Here is a 22,169-nt window from a genome sequence, read left to right on the forward strand (position 1 = left end):
AGGCAGAGCTAGAGGGTGCAGAGAAGGGCTGACTCCTCTGTGCCAGGAGCCCTGGGAGCCCGGAAATGCCAACTCTGCAGCTTCGGCAGCCGCCTTAGCATCTGCCAGGGATGGTTCTCAGCTCGGCTGGTGGGGAAGAGATGGAGGCAGGAGAGGCCACCGTGGGGTGAAGGAGCCAGCCTTGATCTGGCAGGGAGCAGCCTGAAAGTCCCAAAGAAGGCACTTGCTTGTTCTGTGCCTCAGTTTCCCCAATTGCCAAACAGGGATAGGCAGGGAATGATGCTGATATCCTGAAGGCTGTTCAAGTAGAGCTTCTATTTATCAAGTACTGATTATGCTCCAGGCCTCATAGAGCCCTATTTAGCCTCAGTTTACAAAGCTGACACAGAGGCACGTAGAGGCAAAGTGGCTTACCTAAAATTACGCAACCTGAAGAGGCACAGCTGGGGTTAACACTTGGCTCAGGGTGACTCGGGCCCAAACTCTGGGCTATCCCACTTGCTTCAGTGTGAGGCTCTCGTGAGGAGCTGTTTAGCCTCTCCATCCCTGACACATGCTGAGGGCTTGTCCCAAGGCCCCCTGACCTGGCAGGGAGCCCGGTGATCAGATTCTTGCAACCAGTCCTTTTCAGAGGCTTCAGGGAGTTGCTTAAAGGGTGACCTTGCCATAGTCAGGAACATCTCAAATTTGGAAGGAAAGATACTTTAATGGGGGAAGGTCAAGGACTGTGGTAGTCAGGATAAGGACTCAATTACCCCCCAAAGGAGAGGAAAACCTTGAGTGTTGATGAACTAACCCAAGCTCAGGCCAAAAAGGATCAAGGTAAATTGGGGGAGATGGATCACAAGGAGGTTTTTCCAGTCTGTTTATTCATTCATTTAAGATACATATTTATTGAGCACTTATTATTTGCCCACCACTATGTAGGTGATAAGAGTGTGGCAGTGAATGGAAGAGATATGGGCCCCCACCCCCATTAAGGAGCAGTCAGCCCTGGGGGGTGTGGGGGAGGGAGACTCCCTTTGGCACCTCTGGCCCTGTTAGAAAGAGGGATTGTATATTTAAGATCAGGGTTTGAATCCTGACACCTAGCTGGGTCTCCATGGGCAAGTCACTTTGCCTCTCTGAGCCTTGGTTTCTTCATCTGTAAAATGGGGATAGCTGTGGGCCCCCACTTCAAAGACTGTTCTGATGATTAAATGAGGTAATCCACAGAAAGGGTTGGATTTGGCTCCTGGCACATAAGAAGTGCTCAATAAATGTCAGCTAGCATTATTATCATCTGTGTCTTTAAAACACGCTCCTTCACACTGCATATCATCTCTGTCCTGGGCTAGATCTTAGAGTCAAGTGGGGCAGCAGTGGAGGAGGGGTTAACTAGGCAAAGAGGGAGGGAAAGCATTCTCCGGGCAGCAGAAACAGTATCTGCAAAGGCCTGAGGTGGGAGGCTTTGAGGAACAGGGTAGAAGCTCCAGGAGCATGTGGGACCCTGCCACACACTCAGCTACACTAGTCAGGCCCCTTCCTGAAGTCTGCTGAGGCTCTGAGCTCCGAAGCCAATGAGGAAGGAGAATGGAAAGGTTCCCAGGAGAGGAGGCGGCATGGCAGAGTGGCGAGACCACAGCCTCTGGGGCAGGCTGTCTGGACTGGACCCATGGCTCACAACCTACTGGCTGTGAAGCCTTGGACAAGTTACTTAACCGCTCTGGGCTGTCTCCTCCCCTGAAAATGGGGCTCACGACACTGACGAGTCAGAAGGCGAGTGTGAGGATTAACTAAGGTGATATTTGTAAAGTGTGTAGATGAGGACCTGGCACATAGCCCAGAGCTGTGTTTATTAAATGAATCAAGAAAAACACGCAGCAGCCGAAGGGAGGTGCCCGCCGCTCTGGACTGCAGTCCCTGAGAGCCTCCCACTGCAGCGCCCTCTCAGTCGGCCACAGTGTCTGAGCTGAGGCCACCCTCCTTCCGGGACGCTCGGCTGATGACTGGGCACCGTGGGGAACCAGGGCCTGGTATTCCACCCAGCATGAGACTCCTCTGCAGGAAGTCTTGGGCCCAGAGCTCCCTGTGGCTCTGGCCAGACTTCCTTCGAGCTGCACCACTGCCTGGGGCTCCTCTTGCCCAGTCTCCTCTCCTTTCACAGATGTCAGACTTGCGCCCTAGTCTGAAGGCGCACCTCTTTTTCTTGCAGGTGTTATCCCCATAAGTTGCACTTCCATCTTGGTTTTCAAATCTGCTTCCAGGGACCAAATTGACCAGAGAAAGAATATAGCAGGGATCAGATTCCAGAGGTCCCGCCCCCGCAGGGCCTTGGGCCATTGTCTCCGAGTCACGGAGTACAGAGCTGTGAAAAGTCAGTTTCAGGCTTCTCCTACCCTCTTTCCTTAGGCTCGGAAGAGGGAGGGCCTGGAGAAATACACTGGAGAAACAGGCAGACTAAGGAAGCTTACCAGAGAAAAAGACCCATCAACATCAAGTGGATGCATTTGTAGCCACTCTCCTCCTTGGAATTCATACAGAATTCCATTATTGGCACTGGACAGCACCTCAGGGACCAGCTTGTCCCATGCCCATTTGACAGACCAGAAGGCTGGAGCCAAGAGAAGGAGCAGAGAGAGAAGAATCAGGCTCCCGACTCCCAGAGCAGTGCTCCTTTCTAATACCATGGAGTGAAGCCTGAATATAATGCCTGGTCCCCCTTTACAGTTGTCCAGAGTGAGGTTCAGGTGGCTCTGCCAGCTACCTGGGGTTACACAGCACTGTGAGTCACACCCAGACACTAGTAGCTCCCCTCCTTCGTGATGGGCAAGAGAGGGTTGAAATCTGAAGGATAGCAGAGCAGATCGGTAGGGCAGAAAGGGCAGAGCCTGCAGCCTTCACCAGCTAAACCAGTTATGCCAAGCCTGGGACTCCTGGAGAGGCAGGCAGTAGACCAGAGGGATGTGAGACCCTCCCCAGCTCTTCCCCACAATAACCATATGGCCTTGGGCCAGTCATTTCACCCTCATCTGTCAACAGGTCAATAACAGAGCCTTCTCCCATGAGGACATGGTGAAGCTTAGATGAGAAATGATAACAAAAGTAGTCAACAATTATCAAGTCAAATGATTGTGTGCCAGGCACTGCTCTAAACCCTTTACAGATACATTATCATTTAATCCTCACTGCAACACTGGAGATGGGCTTCCCAGGTGGCTCAGTGGTAAAGAATCCACTTGCCAATGCAGGAGACACAGAAGATGCAGGTTCGATCCCTGGGAGAAGGAAATGGCAGCCCACTCCAGTATTCTTGCCTAGGAAATCTCATGGACAGAGGAGCCTGGTGGGCTAAAGGCCCTTGGATCACAGAGTCGGACATGATTGAGCAACTGAGCATGCACCCACACAACACTGGGGATAATCCCTTTCAAAATCTCCATTTTACAGATGAGGAAATGGAGGTATGGAGAAGCAAAGCTGGGAAATGACAGAGCATGGATTAGAACTGGAAACAGGCTGATTCCAAATCCCTCTACAGAAAGCCTCTGGCAAGGCCAGTTTCTGTGAAGGGTAGATGTTTAGAACAGTACCAGGCACGTGAAGTCACTGTTGATATAGTAATAATTATTGTTGTCATTGGAGAAATTTGCCATAGGCAATGCTGTCTTCTCAAAAGTCAGAAGAATGAGTTTCCTGACATGTTTTTTGAAATTTTATCATTTCTTCTCTTCAGAAGTAAGGGAGAAGTTAGCAAGTACTCAAGATAGATGTTTCTTGAACCGAAACATTTTATAGTCTTTTTGGAAAACACAAAAAAGAAGGTGGAGAAACACCTGTAGTTCCACCATCCTTCTTTCACTTTTCTGTGCACGTTTATCTTTATTTTGACCCATAGTTGCAAATGTGCTGTAAGGGATTTCAAGATTTTGCATCTTTCATTGAAAGACAAGGTCTTCCTCCATATGATAATTTTTAATGGCTGCAGAATATTCCATCAAGGGAATGTTTTCTTCACAGCTCTCCCCCATTTTCTCCAACTTGAGGGTTTTATTCTGGTCTCTGATGCTGTAGCAAGCATGCCTGGGATTAAAATTCTTTCCTTATTTAATATGACTTGGAGAAATGAATTCCTAAACATGGCTTTTCTGAAACCAGTGAGCCAGTATTGGGGGGAAGTTTGGGAGACAGAAGGCCCTCCATGATGTCCTAGTGCTGAAACCATGCCAGAGGTTGTGTATTTCATCCTTGCTCAAGGACACCCGATCCCGTGGGTATTTCTGAACTTCAACTTCTGGGCTGAGGGTTTCTTCCATCTGCTAAAGGTGCCTGCCCGCCCACACCACCTACTAGCCAGAGGTCAGAGACTTGGGATCTGATCTTCAACCCGACAATAGTGAACTATGGACCTTGGATACATCACTCTGTGGGCCTCTCTCTGTCAGTTCAACGGGGGATTACCTCTCCACCCTGCCCCCTGAGAAGATCTGATGAGGGAGAGTCCAGTCTCAGTCCAGTTCTATGCTTAATTCACTGTTGGAACCTCACTGTCCTGGGAAGCTCTCTGAGCTCAGTTTTACCATCTCTTATGTAAAAGGTTGGAACGGTAGGATTGTTAGGCAGGTAGAAGTGAACTCAAGGGTGCCCATGTGCATTATTTACTCCGTTGTATTAAGCACCACTAAGGACGTGAGTCTGAGTGAACTCCGGGAGTTGGTGATGGACAGGGAGGCCTGGCATGCTGCGATTCATGGGGTCGCAAAGAGTTGGACACGACTGAGCAACTGAACTGAACTGAACTGAACTGAAGGGACAGAGATCCCAGTACCTAATAAAACTCAAGAAAATATGGCTACCCCACCAATAACTATTAACAACTTCTATGCGAGCAGTGAAACATTGTTCTCCAATTTTAAAGATCTACCTTTGAATAGATCCACCTTTTAAGGCTGAATCTCACCCAAGAACCAGAAATCAAATTGCCAACAATTTTTGGATCATAGAGAAAGCAAGGGAATTTTAGAAAAACATCTACTTCTGCTTCATCGACTATGCTAAAGCCTTCCACTGTGTGGATCACAATAAACTGTAGAAAATTTTTAGAGATGGGAATACCAGACAACCTAAGCTGCCTCCTGAGAAACCTGTATGCAGGTCAAGAAGCAACAGTTGGAGTCAGACATGGAACAATGAAAAATTGAGAAAAGAGTTTCTCAAGGCTGTATATTGTCACCCTGCTTATTTAATTTATATGCAGAGTACACCATGTGAAATGCCAGGCTGGATGAATCACAAGCTGGAATCAAGATTGCCGGGAGAAATATCAAAAACCTTAGATATGCAAATGATACCACTCTTAATGACAGAGAGTGAAGAGGAACTAAAGAGCCTCTTGATGAGGGTAAAAGAGGAGAGTGAAAAAACTGGCTTAAAACTCAATATTCAAAAAACTAAGATCATGGCGTCTGGTCCCATCACTTCATGACAAATAGAAGGGGAAAAAGTAGAAACAGTGACCATCTTTATTTTCTTGGGTTCCAAAATCACTGCTGATGGTGACTGTAGCCATGAAATTAAAGACACTTGCTTCTTGGAAGGGAAACTATGACAAAACTAAACAGCATATTAAAAAGCAGAGACATCACTTTGCCAACAAAGGTCCGTATAGTCAGTGTTATGGTTTTTTCCAGGAGTCATGTATGGATGTGAGAGTTGGACCATAAAGAAGGCTGAGTGCCAAAGAATTGCTGTTTTTGAATCATGGTGCTGGAGAAGACTCTTGAAAGTCCCTTGGATTCCAAAGAGATCAAACCAGTCAATCCTAAAGGAAATCAACCCTGAATATTCATTGGAAGGACTGATGCTAAACTAAAGCTGAAGCTCCAATGTTCTGGCCATTTGATGCAAAAAGCAGACTCATTGGAAAAGACTCTGCTGCTGGGAAAGATTGAGGGCAAAAGGATAGGGGGGTGACAGAGGATGAGATGCTTGCATAGCATAATCGACCAATGGACATGACTTTGAGCAAAGTCTGGGAGATAGTAAAGGACAGGGGAGCCTAGCATGCTGCAATCCACGGGGTCAAAAATAGTCAGACATGACTTAGCAACTGAACAACAACAACCTACCCCATAGTCATTCACTCATGATTTATTGAACACCTTCTGGGTTCTGGCCCTGCCAACTTTCTGACCTCATATCCTCCCACTCCTTACTGTTCCTGAACTGGCCCAAGCTCATTTTTGTCTCAGAGTCTTTGAACTTGTGAAGTCTCTGCCTGGAGCTCTCTTTCTCTGGCTCCTTCCATGGCTGGCTCCATCTCATCACTCAAGTCTCTTCTTAGCTGTCCCCTCTTCCAGGAGACCCTTGCTGGCCACCCTGTCTAGGAACCAGCACCCTCCATTGCTCACCCAATTTTATGTCCCTTGAATGTCACCTCCAAGGAGACCAGGGACTAGGACTGTTGAGGTTACCACCTATTATGTAGAACCCCACAAACATGTTAGATGAAGCCTGGGTTCTCCCAGTGCAACTGTACTTACAGAACACACACAGAATACGCACCTACTATAGGTAAGTGCTCATCAGCAGGTTTACATACCTCTGGTGACTCAGAGGTTAAAGCATCTGCCTCCAATGCGGGAGACCCAAGTTCGATCCCTGGGTCGGGAAGATCCCTTGGAGAAGGAAATGGCAATTCCTTCTTGGCAATTCTTGCCTGGACGGAGAAGCCTAGTAGGTTACAGTCCATGGGGTCACAAAGAGTCGGACACGACTGAGCGACTTCACCTTCACCTTCTATGTGCAAGCCCATTTTATGAGATGGGAAACTGCGGCACAGAGAAGTTGAATAACTTGCTTAAGATCTCATGGCTAGTAAGTAGAGGACCTGGGATATCCTACTGCACGTTGCAAGAGTATGCTGAGCCAAACACAGGACAGAGTCACACAGCTCAGGGGCCAATAGGCAAGCTGGCCCAGTCTACCATGCAGGAAGTCAGGGACACTTCCCAGAAGAAGTGATGCCTCAGCTATGCCAATGCAGGGTTCCTCTGAACAGAAGAACCAGAGCAGAGGCCAAGGAGAGAGTAATAAGTCTGCAAGACGAGAAGTTGGCTTGTGTGGCTGAAGTAGGGAATATAGAGTGCGTCATGAGTCCAGGGGTGTGGTTACCTCAACCCTCTGTGACTGAGGTTAAATAAAGCCTCAGAGGGCAAAATGTGGGACAATATCTCTGAGAAGATGGGCAGGACCCTCCATATCATTCAGGACCTTGGCAAGATCATGGGTCCAAATTTTATTCTAAGATTTCTAAGCAACACCTCAAAATTTGCGTGAGGTTCCAAAGGACCACAGGAGTCTCTGGAAATTTCTGTTGACTTCCTGTTGGGACCCTGGGCACCTCTGTGGCCTCTCTTAGTCTTCAAGGGTCTTAGTCTCCCAACTGGTATTAGGTGACCCAGTCCCAAAAGCACAACCCCACTCCATCAGTCTAGCATACCATAAACAGAATGCTGTTAACCAATGAGATCTTGACATTCCTAGAGTCTGATTCCAGGACTCTTGTGCTCTGGACATCACATACTTGCTAAGGCCAGCCCACCACCATGGCACTTTGCCAAGCAGCTCTCTGGGCAGGGGTTTGCATTCTCCTGCTCCTTGGTCCTACCCAGATATGAAGCTCCCCTAGGTTTTGGCTGGATTGGAGGTTGGAAGGGGGGGTCTGCTGAGATCCTCCTGGAGACAAAGGAGCTGACCTGCAAAGAGTTCCAGCGGGAGCCCCGCTCCCCCTCCCTCCCCCCCTCTCCCTTCCCAGTCCACGTGTCTCTATTGTCTGCTCCCCGCTTCAGGGAAAGACACAGCCTCCTCGGATGTGTCAAAACCACCACCCCCCGGCAGCAGGGAAATTAATTACTGGACGATTTTCACTTCCTCTTGCAGCGCCCGCCTGAGCTAGGCACCGGAACAGGACTGGCTGAGCTAGGCTGGGCATCAGCATGGGGGACTTGCTCCCCTCATCAGTTCTGGAAGAAGAAAGTTGAACCCCAAACCCAACAGGGAGCTTCAGTGGGAAGACAAGCTGGGGAGGGGGGATGACTTCCCCTAGTTAAAGCTGAGTGTCCAAACTGACCCCTTCAAACCTAGGGGACAGGGAGGGGGCTGGAGGCAGGTGCGGGGGCGGGGGGGGATGTCCACCGCTGGCGAGCTCATACTCTTCTCTGCATTCCCTTCCTTGTGTCCCCATGTGCCTGAACCCTGCCTGCTCAGACCGAACCTCCTGTCCTCTTTCCTTCTGTCTTGCACTTCTCTTCCCCTTTCTTTGCATCCTGGGGTGCTTTCTTTTTGTGTATCTGGAGGTCTCTTTTTCTCCCGTGGGTGTGTGTTGTTACTTCTCTCCCTCTCTGCCTTTCTTCTCTTCTCTCTCTCTCTCTCTCTCTCTCTCGTCTTTTTGTCCTTATCTTGGTCTCTGCTCCTATTTCTATCTCTTTCACTGTGTATGAGTCTCTCTTTTTCTGTATGTCTCTTTCTGTCTTTCTCTGTGTATCTCATCTCCGCTCTCTCTTTCTCTCTCTCTCCCCCTTGTTCCCCCCCCCCCGCCCCCCCTTTCTCCGTCTCTATATCTCTGCTTTTCTCGCCCTCACTTTCTCCCCTCCTGCCTGCCCGCTGCTCCCTGCGCCTGGCCTGCCCCCACCGCCGCCGGTTCAGGGGAACGTGTGCGGAGCGATTGTCCTGGGGGACATTTGATGGATTAGAGCGCTGAACAGTTCCATTGCTAGGGGACCACCTGATCTCCTCCAGCCTGCGTCCCATATAAAGCCGGCAGCCGGAGTGCTGAGCACAGCTCCAGCGATCGCCTGTCTGACAGCCGCCGCCGCCGCCGCCGCCAAGCCCGAGCGGGAGCCAGAGCTACAGCCGGGGCCGCCGCCACCGGTGCCGGCTCCGCGCTGCCGCCCGCCCGTCGCCCGCTGGGAGCTGTCCAGTGCTGAAACCCCGCGCAGACAGCCAATCGCGCCCGGCTGGCCTCCTCCCCCCGACCAGGGCCCCTCGCAAGTGCCCCCGCCGAGTCCCACGCCAGTCGCACCATGCCCCGCTCCTTCCTGGTAAAGAAGATCAAAGGAGACGGCTTCCAGTGCAGCGGGGTGCCGGCCCCCACCTATCACCCCTTGGAGACCGCCTACGTGCTGCCTGGAGCCCGGGGGCCTTCCGGGGACAACGGTGAGTGGGACCCGGCGGGGGGGAAGAAGAGGGGAGGGGAGTTCGGGCCCTCCCCAACTCGGGCCACGAGGAGGGGTGCGCGCGGCAGGGAACCCCGGGAGGAGATTTCCTTGGCTGTGTGCGCCTCCCCGGCTTCCTGAGGGCCAGGCAGGCGGGGCATGGGCCAGGTCTGTACAAAGGGGAAGTCGCAGGGTCGGCCCATCCCGCCGCCGAGCGAGCGTCAGCCTGGACTTTGAAAGTTGTGGCCCTAGATTGGAACTGGAGTGAGGGATGGTGAGAGAATGGAGAGAGAGAGTGTGGTGTCCATTAAGGGTTAGTGTTGGGGGGCTAATGCACAAGGCGTTCTAAGGGTCCCCTCTTCCTGGTTGAGGGAAGGAGGTTGGTTGTCCGAGAGTACTCCCTTGATGGGGAAGGTAAACTGGCCTGGACCACCGATTCCTGGGGAGAGAGGGTTGGCTCCCTAGGGGTAGCTGGGGGCACCCTCTTTCCCTTCAAGTCTGCTCCCCCTGGTGATGCCAGACAAGTCTTCTCAGCCCCCTCTCTCAGCAACTCTTTTGTTACCCTCAGCCACATGCCTGCCAAAGGCTGGGCCTGTCCTGGAGACTGAGAGGAAGAGGGAATTTCTAGGAGGGGTTCCCCCAAAGTGGCTCTTGGTCTCCTAGGTCGCACCCTCTTCCCCCCTCCAGCTTCTCACACTCCTCTAGAGACAACCCTGCTGTTTCTTGTCAGTGCCCCACCCCCAACGCACTCTGTTTCTTTTCAGAGCAAGTTCCTATAGTGACAAGTGTTTGGGGGACAAGAGAGGTCAGTCAGGCCCAAAAAGGGGTGATCTCTGGACGTTGTGGGGAAAAATTAGAGACTGGTTCTGTGGACCCCATCCCCCATCAAGGGGATCACAAAAGGGTTCTCCTCTGATGGTCCCCACCAGGACAGGTGTCTGAAGAGGAGGCATCCCTTTGGCAGTAAGAAATCTGACATTACATGTGGCATCACCTTTGGGGTGTGCGTGTGTGTGTGGTGTGTGTGTGTGTGGTGTGTGTGTCTGTGTTGTGTGTGTGTGTGTAAGTGGGAAGGAAAGAGAAGAGGAGAGAAAAAGGAGAAAAGAAAGGATTGAAGATGAGGGGGTAGCTGAGATGGCAAAGGCAGGAGGGTGGGAGCTTCTGCCTCAGGGATTTCCAAGCACTTCACCTACATTCCATCACTCCACTAAGCCAGGTAGCAAGAGGGTGCTGGGTAAAATGCTCTGTGACCTCATCAAGGTCAAAGAAATTAGGGAGCGAACAGGGATACAGCTCCAGCCCCTCACCCCCTGACCTCCCCCAGATCCCCAAGAGAACCAACCCCCTTTTCTTTGCCCCACGTTCCTTATTCTACGGTCCTCTTTCTTGACCCCAGGGCCTCTTGGGGTTGAGGACTGAATCCTAGGGATATGGTTGGGCTTATCTGAGTGCAGGCAGGACAGAGGGTGGACCTGGGTCCATGCCAGGGCTAGGGACCTCAGTAGAAATGGAAATGCCTGCAAGCCTGAAATGTGGATCCCTTGGAGGATGGACACAAAGCCCTGGGTTCCTGCCCACTGAGGGCCCCTTGGTCCTGTCCCAGGCCAGCTGAGGAAACCCAGAGAAGCCCAGAGAATTTCTCATGCACAGCCAAAACTGCAGACTGTTCCTCGGGAGGGAGGCAGGAATGCCTTGCCTTGAATTCAGTCCAAAAAAGCTTTGAAAGGAGCCTCTGAGCAAATAGTGGGAAGCAAGGTATGGGCCAAGCCATCAGCAGGGATGTTCTACCAGCTTTAACCCCCTAGAACCACCCTGTCCTTGGCCCTTTCCCTAAAGGGCTCCAGACCAGCTCCTTCTGGGGATTCGTGAGGCTGTCCTGACAGTTTAATATCTGGCCTGGAACTCTGGGAGGCCTGGGCTCTAGGTCTCTGACTTAGTATGTGACCTTGGGCAAGTGCCTTTCCTTCTCTGATCCTCCATCTCAACAGTGAAAGAATTTGGATGGCATGATCTAAGCATCCTTCCAACTTTATAAGCTCAGTTTCTGTGAAGGTCAAGTGTGGGGTGGGAGGCACTGGAGACGACTGGACGAGGGTCTAACAGAATGCGTGGGGCCATTGTCAGGGTTTCTTCTGTAGGGCTCCGTTTACCATTCGACGTCTGGCTGAGGGTGGCAGAGTTTCTGAGGCCAAGCACTTCTCTTGGCTTCAGTCTCTGCAGGCAGCCCCGGTCTGAGGACAGGTACTCTACCCTGGCTGCCCTGGCAGTGTCTGCAGTAAATGGTTAGTGCCAGAGACCAAGGGGTGACCCTTCAAGGCTGAGTATGGCTGGGAAACACAGAGTCTGCCTTATTCTGTTATGGGGCAGAGGGGCTCTTCCATCCCTGGGGTGTGGCCAGACTGGGAAATGAAGGCTCCCTCATCCCACGGGTGGGTAGGGGTGCTGGGGGTCCTCAGAGAGCCTGCCGGCACCTAGTGGTCCGTTGTCTCCGCTCTGCCGGAAATAACCTTGCTGAGCATTTGAGGCAAGTGTGAAAAATTGCTGAGCCGACGTTTTTCTCTCCCAGCGTGTGTAAGTGTGCTGGGTAAACAAGGAGAAAGAGAGGAGGGGGGGGAGGTGAGGAGAGTGAGGGAGAAGAGGAGGGGGGAGGAGAAAGGAGGGAGGGAAAGGGGGAGAGCCTGGGGCTGGAGATAGTTCCAGTTATTAGAAAGATCCTCTTACAAGCCATTCCTGCAGCAACAACGGCTGCAGGGTCAGGGTGAGACCAATGGGAGGGGAATCTGGGGTGGCGGCGGGGGGTAGGAAGGGAGCCTGTGAATGTGGAGGTCAGGGGAACCACAGGCTCCTGATTGATGAAGATGCAAGACTCCAAATTAAAGAGTACCCCCAGCCCAGGGAAAGCTTGGGAGTGCTGGAGAATTCCTGGAGGACTCCTCCTCCTCCACACACACACACACAACAGCAGCCTCCATGGGCCCGGCAGAGGGTGTGGCAGGTACATCTGGGCTCCAGGCTCCCCCTGAATGCACCTAAATAGGGAAGAAGCCCCACAACAGGGCAAGTTCCAGGCTTCTCTGCAGCGCTCCCCAAAGAAGGGAGAGCAGATCTAATTTCACCATCCTCTCCAATGTAATGCCTCTTTTCTCCCCCTCTTGCTCCTCCACTGCTTTCTGCCTCCGTGGAGCCCTCCCTTCCCCTCCTTTCCCCTGGGTGATTCTGAGCACAGATTCAGTCCCTCAGTGAGATGGCAATTCACATCCTCCCAACCCTCGCAGAACCTCATCCTCCAACTCCATCAAACCCCTCCCAGGCCTGGGCCCCATCCTGGGGAATGCTAGGGACTCATTCATCTCAGAGAAGGAAGCTGCCCACCCAGCTGCACACCAGTGGTCTCCATGGACCTGTGGACATCTTCACTGGCCCCGGAGTATCGACCTCTCCACACACCCTAACTCTGAACTCCAGCTGGATGCCAGGTCCTCCATCCTCTTAACCCCCACCACGTCCTGCCCTCATACTCCTTCAGAGTGCATCTGACCCAGGCAGATGAGGGATCAATGCCAATCCAATAACGCAGTTGTCTGCCCTCCACAGCTACATTAAGCCTCCCCAGCAGCTGAGGAAGTGCTCCTACTTCTGCCCATGGGCTTCTCTAGTTGACCACATTATACCAACACCCGCTTCCGCTCACTCCCTCTGATGGCGCCGAGGAGTCGCCCCAGGCCAGGCCTGGGAATCTGCTCAAAGTCCCCAATTGGCACACGTCTACCCCACACTTTAGAAAGCCTATTTGGGGTGCAGGGATGCAAAAGGGTAGCCCCGGTCCCTTGGCAGAGGGAGCTCAGAGAGGGCTGTGGAGGGGTCAAAGGACACAGGGCAGACCCACCTGAGTGTTTTAACTACCTCTGCCCCTGGCATCTTGGTCTTGGTCCAGGTCCAAGGTCAAGATTAGAGACATGGCAGAGGTTCAGGTTCAAAGTCCATGTCCAACCTTCATTCTAGGACAAGTCTAGTTCCAAGATCAGTGTCCCAGGTTACAGGCTCACTTCAAAATTCAGAACAAATCCATGTCCAAGTTGACATTCATGCTCCAGGAACTGGATCCAGATCCAGATCCAATTTCTAGTCCAAGGTCATGTCCAGGTCCACTCTCAAGGCTGGCCAGTTCAAGTTTTAAAGCCAGCTTCCTCTGAAGCTCTGAACTAATCTTCCCCTACCTGAACCTCAGTTTCCCTCTTACAAAAATAAGCAGCCAAACTTGATCTCTTTCAGCTCTGGCCTTTCAGGGACCCAAAACTCGATTTTCTTAAAAACCTGTCAGCGGGAATGTGCAATAAAAGGGATGGGATACTGAATCTAGCGTCCATGCCCCGCCTTAAGCCTGGGGTCACAAGGGGGACATGAAGGACCCAGGCTGAATGTCCACTCTTCAGACAGCCTGTTTTTGGCTCCTGATAGAGGTCAGGAGAGTATATCAAGTCCCTACGGCAGCATAGCAATTTATACATCCCAAACACACACACATACACACACAGAGTGGGCGCAGGGCAGCAAGCGCAGAGTGCAGGCGAAGGTTAGCTTCAACCTCCAGAGGCACAGCTGAGACTGGAGAGGTGACTTGCCTGCGATGACAAGGGCATAAGTGGTGCACTGCATCACCCCTCCCAGGTGGGTGCTTCATACACGTTCCCGGGACCCCCTCAGCCTAGAGGCGCTCTCGGGCCGGGGCGGTGGGGGTGGGGGGGTCGCTGTGAGATGCTGCTGGGAGAGATGAGGCCCCGGAACTCTTGGCTTCCTTCCAGCTGTGGTCTCCTCTGGGATGGAGTAGCCGCCGCCAGCCTTTGGCTAAGAAGGGAGGTTGGAATGGGCCCTCTGCCTCTTCTGGGGCACAGAGAGGGTAGGGCAGGAAACAGGGGGCCCAGAGAGACAACGTACATTATACAAGACACCAGGTCTCCAGAAGGAGGCCCAGGAAGGGCCCCAGAGATGCCCAGGAGGGGGCGGGAGGCTGCTCCACCAACCAGTGCTGGGTAACTCTAGACCCTCAGCCACCAGGCCTATTTCCACAACCCCTTGAAAAATCTTTCCTATTGATTCCTGCAGAGCTGTGGACCTCCCTGTGGGCCACAGGAATTGGGTCACAGTCAGGAGAAACCAGAATATGGGGGGTTTCAGGAGGCAGGGACAGTGGGGAGAGGCTCTGGAGTGCTCTCAACATTCCCTGGGTTTGAGTCAGTGGGCACGAGCCCCACACCCTACAGCCCTGGTCATGTTGGGCCAGACCCCACTCTGTCTCCCACTCATCTGGACTCAGGGGCCCCCTCCCCAGTGGGCAGGTGTACCAGCTGCCAGGCCCTTGGAGGAGGTGGGTGTCATTTCTGGTCCAGTGCCCGGGGAACTGCGAACAAAGATGCTATAATAAGGGGAGGGGGAGGCACCAGCCCCTTTGCCCAGCTCTGTGAGCAGACAGGAGAAACTATTTTTATCCTGCTTTGCTGCTGACAGACCTGGCTTTCTGCTCAGCTGGCTGGAGCTGATTCTCAAGGCCCGAGGCCCTGGCACAGCAAGACACAGCTCTAAATATATTCATGCAGCAGCCCCTCCAGCCCCCCGCCTTGCAGGGCCCAGCCCTCCTCGGCAAAGTGGGCTACCTGGGAAACTGGCCCATCACTAGGCCTCTCTCTTCTACCCAACTAGAGACAGGGAAGTGGGATTTGGATTGGAGATTCCCTGGAGGAAGTCTGGGACACTGGGAACCTGAGAGAGACTGGGAAAAAGAGCACTGGCCTGGGAGGCAGAAGGCCAGCCTAGCTCTGGTGGGAACTTGCTTTGTGGCCTGGTAAAGGCCCCTCTCTGGGCTTCAGCTTCCTCAGAAGTAGGGCACTGGAGCAAGTGACCACTACGTTCCCTTAGACACGAGCTAACAGACATAAAATACTGAGCAGGGTGTCTTGTACACAGTAAGTGCTCAAGCAGGGTTAGTCATTACTTTTATTAATTATTTACAAAGGTTTACAAAGGGCTGGTGCATTTTCTAGAAGAATAGCTTCTCCCTACCCCCAATACCCCATCATTACATCAGACACAGGCCAAGCAGGTGGTGGTATTTGAAGAAACTCACTGCCCCTGCCTCCCACCAGTTGAAAAGCTTCCCTCCCTCAACAGGTCTCCATGCCTGCTCAGGGGTTTGGGGAAAAAAACACAGATTCTGGAGGCGTTCAAGCCTTACTCCTCCTCCAGTGACCTTGAACAAGTCCTCTGCCCTCTCCAGGCCTCTGGACTTAGTGCAGTGCCTGCCACAGGGGGTGGGCACAACGGCAGCTGGAAGCAGTAGTGCTTCTCAGAGAATCCCCCACCCTCATCCCAGGGGGTCAGACAACTGGAAGAGACAATGTTTGTGAAATGCCCAGCACCTGATTTCTCATAAAATTCCCTTGCAAAATTTTTCAAAAATGTATTCTGGACCTTCAGTCTAAAATATCAAAACTCTTGAGCAGGGAAAATCAAGTCATTCTTGGGTGATGTACATGACATCTCCACTTCTCCTAAGTGTTTCTGAGCCTTCCTTATAGCCCCATACGACTGGAGGGGCTCTGTTCTATCCCTCAAATGGGGCACTGGAGCCCAGAGAGGCTTCGTGACTTACCCATGGTCACACAGCTGGAATATGAGTAAAAGAGTCAGTCTTTTCTCCCTGGGTCCCTGGCCCTCCCTGCCTCTGTTTCCAAACAAGAGAGGCCTATCTCACCCTGTCAGCAGGGAGACAGGTAACTCATCCTTCTATAGTCACCTGTAGGACAGAGGAAGGCATCTAAAACCTGTGTGAGTTCCATGCATAGAATCAGAAAAGCACTGCCTATAGTGTCCTAAAGGATTCTCCAGGCTTGAGGTCCAGAGAAGTGAGGTGGTTTGCCCAAGGTAACACAGCAGCCTGAGATGACCCACGTGTGTCCCCTTCACTCTTTAGCAGATTAGAGGGTATCACTAGAAAATGTAGGAACCATAATAATGACAATTAAATAACAGCTTGAGAGGCTACTGTGTGCCAGGCATTGTACTAAGCATTATACACCATTAATTCAGTCAGTCCTTTCATAAGTTCCTTTATCCAGATACAGCACAAAAAGGTTTAGTAACTTGCCCAAGGTCAGATGGGCTTCCCTGGTGGCTCAGCTGGTAAAGAATCCGCCTGCAATGCGGGAGACCTGGGTTGGATCCCTGGGTTGGGAAGATCCCCTGGAGAAGGAACAGCTACCCACTCCAGTATTCTGGCCTGGAGAATTCCATGGACTGTATAGTCCATGGGGTCACAAAGAGTCAGACATGACTGAGCGACTTTCACTTTCAAAGTCCCATAGCTAGGGAGAGGTCTGTGAGTCTGAGGAGAATGAGATAGAGCTGATAAGGATTGAGGGGTAGGGGACAGGACAATGGGTATCATTGAGGGGTTGGTTCAGCCACGATGCAACAAGGGTCTTTTGAGCATCTCAGTCAACCTTCTACAGGTAGAGACAGAGTCCAGAGAGGTTAGGCAACCTGATCACGATCACAAAGCAAGTTAGAACCACCTCCACCAAGATGACCACATAAACTCTCATAAAACCCTCCACCCCCACCCCACAACTCATGCAAAACTCTGCAGCTGCTGGCCACCATGTCTGGCCCCACAATTCCTGACCAGAAGGCAATTCCGCATCTGTCCCTAAGCAGAGGCTCAGCCTTTGAGGTGCCAGTATTTCTATATAGAGACCCCCAGCAACCGGAGTGCTGCAGTACTGCGAGTCACCACCAGAGGGCACCACAGAAAGAGAGTGCCGCCAGGGCGAGGACTGCCCAGACCATTGAGCTGCTACCAATTTTCTGTATCACCAGTTTTCTCATCAGAGTGTGAGCCAGAACCTACACATCTTGGGTGAGGAAACAGTGGCCCAGGCTGGAGGTGCAAGATGTGTCTGTGCGGATGCCAAGAAAACTGTGGGTTTCCAGCACAGAAACCCCCCTGGGGAGATTGTTATTGTTCAGAGTAACAGCCAACATGTATCATGCCAGGCACTGGGTTGGAATTCTTGCTGTAAGTTATTAGCTGCACAACCCTGGGCATGTTGTTTAACAACTACTTTATGCCTCAGTTTCCTCATCTGTAAGATGGTACCAACCTCAGAGCCATGAAGGTGGGATGCATTTGTGCTTAAAACCTTTAAACTGTATCAGACACAAAAGTCCTCTGGGAATGTTGGTTATTATTTGTTCACTTTTCACTTATTGTTTGTTTATTCATGGACTCTGTACTACAAACTGTGTGAGTTAGGTGCTTTTATTTTCCCCTATTTCACAGCTGGGGAAACAGAGGCATAGAGAGGTCAAACACTTTGTCTAAGATCACACAGCCAGGAATAGTAAAGCTGGAACTCAATCCTGGTAGTCTGGTACCAAAATTGTGCTCTTAACCAATATGCCATCGTTCCTTAATAATAGCACATCCAAGGTCACATGATCAGTGACCCCGTCCAAACGGATTCTATACTATCCCCATACCCAGAGAACAGAGCAGAGATGCAAGAAGGCATACAACTTGCTCTAGGTCACCCAGCTAGAATCAGTGTCAGGAAATCAAGCTGTCCCAAGATCTGGTAGACAGAATGGTCCTGGCAGACCCTGCTGCACTAGGGATTGAGGCTGGCCTAGCAAATCTTTATCACCCATTCACCACCCATTTCACAAATACTTATCAAGTGCTCACTACCTGGGGCTCCGCCAGTAGATGAACAACCCAGCCATGCCCCTTCCTCCCAGTGTGTGGAAGAGGAGCAGTGCAGTGGGTTCAACTCTTGTCCCACCCTTGAGCAAGCACCACTGCCACTCTGCACCTCAGTTTCTTTATCTGTAACACAGGTATTTTTGTGGTGATTCAGCAAGGTGATGGGAGTGAAGCACTCAGCACAGAGCTTGGTACTTAGTAAGTGCTCAGTAAATATCAGCTAGTATTATCATTATCATCAATAATCACAATAGGAAGAAACACAGAAGAAAGAGGGAGTCTAGGCATGCCTAACAGGTATTTGACTCAGTCTGAAACAACACTCCTTGAAAGTTTTCAGGGCTTTAGTACCAGGCCTGATTCCTGGAGTGGGAGGAAGGGGAACCTCCTGATCAAAGGCAGACAAGAGGGGAGAATGGGGTGCTGAGAGGCTGCACACCTGTCCCATTATAAAACTGCCACCACCACTGCCCTCTCTGCATCTGACCAGTGCCCTCTCTACTGAGTCTTCCACCTCCACAACCCCGAGTCATTGTGTGTAGAGGTCCCTGTTGGGCAGCTGAAGGGAAAGGGTTAAAAAATAAAGGTACACCTTCTGGGCCAGGGTGCCTTCTGCAGACTTCACCCTGTGACCATCCCAAAGGCCAGATGAGAGGCAAAAGCACAAAGGCTGAATCAGGCAGGTTGTTTCAGGGGATGAAAGCTCTGAATCCAGTTCCCTGCTTACAAAGCCCTCTTCCACCTGCTCATTTGAATCAAGGATGCTGGGGGTGGTGGAGGGTCATATTTCCAGCTTTGCCACTCTGGGTAAAGAAGCCTAACCCCTACTGTTTTTTGCAATCAAAGGACAAGGGAAATACCTGGTATTTCAGTGCCAGGTTGGTAAGTTTGTATAGTATCTGCCAGAAACTCTCCTGGGAGCCCAGGCCCCAGGGCCCTCAGGGAAGGTGCTGGGACCAGGCAAGGCCCAAGGAGGCAGAATCAAATCAGAGTGGTACCTGCCCTTGGAAAGCCCTTGTAGAATGTCCTGGGAGGGTGCCAGCCCACCCACCCAACAGTCACTAGATCCCGAAATGGACAGGATTTCTGGTCCAACTCTAGAGAGGAAGGAGGGGCTCAGAGCAGGGATGAATCTCACAAGGGGACTCCAGAAGTCTTCCAGTGGAGCAGGGAGCAAAACGGGCTTGGGAGCAAGTTACAAGGACATGCCCTTCTTAGAGCATTTATTACATGCCACATACTTGACCTCTTTTAAATCCCCCAGCAACCTTGGGAAGTGGGTTTAACAGGACTGTGATTCGTTCATGCAATGTCTATTCTTTGTACACCTCCTTTGAACCAGGCACGTGCTGGGCACACAGATCTCACCCTGGGGGGCAGGGGCAATTGAACAATCTTCAGCGAAGTCGCTTTTTCAAGCAAGTAAAAAGCATAATTGTAACAGCTAACATTTATATAGCAATTGCTGTGTGCTCTTTTTTTACTTCCTTATATGTAAAATGGGAATTAAAACAGGATCTACCTCATAGGGTCAGTGATGACTAAATGAGTTAACAAGAGTAAAGCATGGAGGCGGAACTTGGTGCACAGGAACAATTAATGCATGGCTCTTTTCATCACTTAGTCCTTCCAAAGACCCTGGGAAGGAGTGTCCGATCGTAAGTTCCATTTTGCAAATGAGGAAGCTGAGATTCAGATGAGTCAAAGGACTGGAATGGCAGAATGCTGCTGGAAGAAAGGAAGTCTGCGTTTTGGCATCAGGCTGCCAAGGTTTGGATCCCGGCTCCACCAAATACTTGTGGGCTTGGACTATATACCTCAGTTTCTCTCTCTGTACAGATCATACAATACCTTCCCTGCGTGGCCTTGTGCACTTAAGAAGATAGCCAACACCAAATCAGTAGAATCTGACCTCACCGTGCTCCACAAGGATGGAGTTGGGTGGTTTTTATTGCGGCCCACGGAGTTAGGATCTGAACCCGGGCATCCTGACCCCAGAAGCACAGAAGCAGGACAGCGACTGCTGCTATACAAGCAGACTTCAGTTCCCCAAGAGAGCCCACGGGGACGCCTCCTGGGCGCCTCACCTTCCCCGCCCTTGTCTCATCCCCTCCAGGTTACGCGCCGCACTGCCTGCCCCCCAGCACCTACGATGCGGACCAGAAGCCAGGCCTGGAGCTGGCGCCGGCCGAGCCCGCGTACCCGCCGGCGGCCCCGGAAGAGTACAGCGACCCCGAGAGCCCTCAGTCCAGCCTGTCGGCGCGCTACTTCCGCGGGGAGGCGGCCGTGACCGACAGCTATTCCATGGACGCCTTCTTCATCTCGGACGGGCGCTCGCGGCGGCGGCGCGGCGGGGACGCGGGCGGCGCGGGGGACGCCGGGAGCGGCGGGGCGCGCGCGGGGCGCGCGGGGACGCCGGCGGGCGGCGGGCACCGGCACGCGTGCGCCGAGTGCGGCAAGACGTACGCCACGTCGTCGAACCTGAGCCGCCACAAGCAGACGCACCGCAGCCTGGACAGCCAGCTGGCGCGCAAGTGCCCGACGTGCGGCAAGGCGTACGTGTCCATGCCCGCGCTGGCCATGCATGTGCTCACGCACAACCTGCGCCACAAGTGCGGCGTGTGCGGCAAGGCCTTCTCGCGGCCCTGGCTGCTGCAGGGCCACATGCGCTCGCACACTGGCGAGAAGCCGTTCGGCTGCGCGCACTGCGGCAAGGCCTTCGCCGACCGCTCCAACCTGCGCGCGCACATGCAGACGCACTCGGCCTTCAAGCACTACCGCTGCCGCCAGTGCGACAAGAGCTTCGCGCTCAAGTCCTACCTCCACAAGCACTGCGAGGCCGCCTGCGTCAAGGGGGCCGAGCCACCCCCGCCGCCGCCGCCCGCCGGCCCCACCAGCTGAGCCTCCCATCGCGCTCCCGGGTCCCCCAGCTGCGTCCCCCTGCCCACGGCCCTCCTGGGGACCCTGCTCCCAGACCGGAACTTTTCTCTCCGACCCCCAAACCCAGAACTCGCTTTCGCCACTGTCTTCCCCAAGTACATCCCGACCCTCCTCGTCCTTACCGGCTACCAAGATTCGGACCTTGACCCGCTGTCCGCGCCCTCAAGGCTCCCAACTCAGGCACCAGGTCCGCACGTTTGCCGGGCCCCCTGGCCGGAATTTTCTCCCGTCCATACCCTGCAGTCTCCCTAACTTGCAGACCTTTCCTCTCACTTCCCAACTGCGTTTCAGGCCGGTTCTCTACTGGAGCCCCCAACTCTTAAGGCTTAAACCTCCCCTTGACTCTCATGCCTGCCATGGATTCCCCATCCACACCAGGACGCAGGCCTTAGGAATCTAATCTTCACTCTCGGAGACCCCAGCCTGTCCCAGATCCCCCTGCCCATACCTTGGCCTTAGTCTAGCCATTTACCCACCACCTTCCTCATCCTCTGGGGGACCTTCTCATTCATTCCCACCCCCTACTCTCTCGAGACCCCTCATCCCACTAGCAGCTCTCAACCTTCTGAGTTCACCTGACCTGGGGCAGACATGAGGGCCAGTTCAGGGCTCGGCCACCTAATGTAGCCCCTCTCTCACCCTGGGACAGCCCCTCCTTGGGCTTCCAGCCTCTCCCGCAGATTCTCTGAGCACTTTCCCTACCCACAGGACTACAGGTACCCTCTTTATGTATTGGGGGAAGGTCTGGGGCACCTCACGAATGCCCTTCTCCCCATCCGGCTGGGCCTCTCCAGTGTATTTATTTGTGTATTTATTTATCTATTTATTATTCTAATTAATCTCTTGCCCTCACCCAGTAATGGTCTGGCTTCCCCAGCTGGACTGGGAGGTCAGGGAGCCAGGCAAGGAGAGGGACAGCAAAGGCCATAGAGGGCTGTCCCCCACCCCAACACACCCCATTTCGGGGCGTGGGGAGAAGCCCTACCCTCATCAGAGCCTGAACTTGCTGGGGAAGGGGGCGTGAGAATGGGAGGGATAGCCTGCTGACCCTCAACTGGGGGGGGGGGCGGGGCGGACATCAGGAGGTCAGTCTTGGGGCAGGTCCCCGCCCTCCTGAGCCTTCTATTCCCACTGCAGGGAGACCAGAGAGAGGAGCCTCCCCGATATGTTTCCTATTCATTCCTCTTCTTGAGGAACCCCAAGTTCCAGGGACCGACTGAGCCCCGGACCCGCTGGGGCTTCCGGCCCGCTCCGCTCTGCTCCCCGGGAGGAGCGCT

The 22,169-nt window shown here is 52.8% G+C and overlaps 1 protein-coding gene across 1 annotated transcript; it reads left to right on the forward strand.

The window, feature by feature from the left end:
- Window positions 1–9,062: 9,062 nt before the first annotated feature.
- SCRT2 (scratch family transcriptional repressor 2) lies at window positions 9,063–20,853 on the forward strand. Its single transcript, XM_052651256.1, has 2 exons — window positions 9,063–9,195; window positions 20,069–20,853. The coding sequence occupies exons 1-2, from the start codon at window positions 9,063–9,065 to the stop codon at window positions 20,851–20,853; spliced, it is 918 nt and encodes a 305-aa protein (XP_052507216.1).
- The last annotated feature ends 1,316 nt before the right edge of the window (window positions 20,854–22,169 follow it).

The sequence above is a fragment of the Budorcas taxicolor genome, chromosome 13, assembly GCF_023091745.1.
Source record: "Budorcas taxicolor isolate Tak-1 chromosome 13, Takin1.1, whole genome shotgun sequence".
Taxonomy (NCBI): domain Eukaryota; kingdom Metazoa; phylum Chordata; class Mammalia; order Artiodactyla; family Bovidae; genus Budorcas; species Budorcas taxicolor.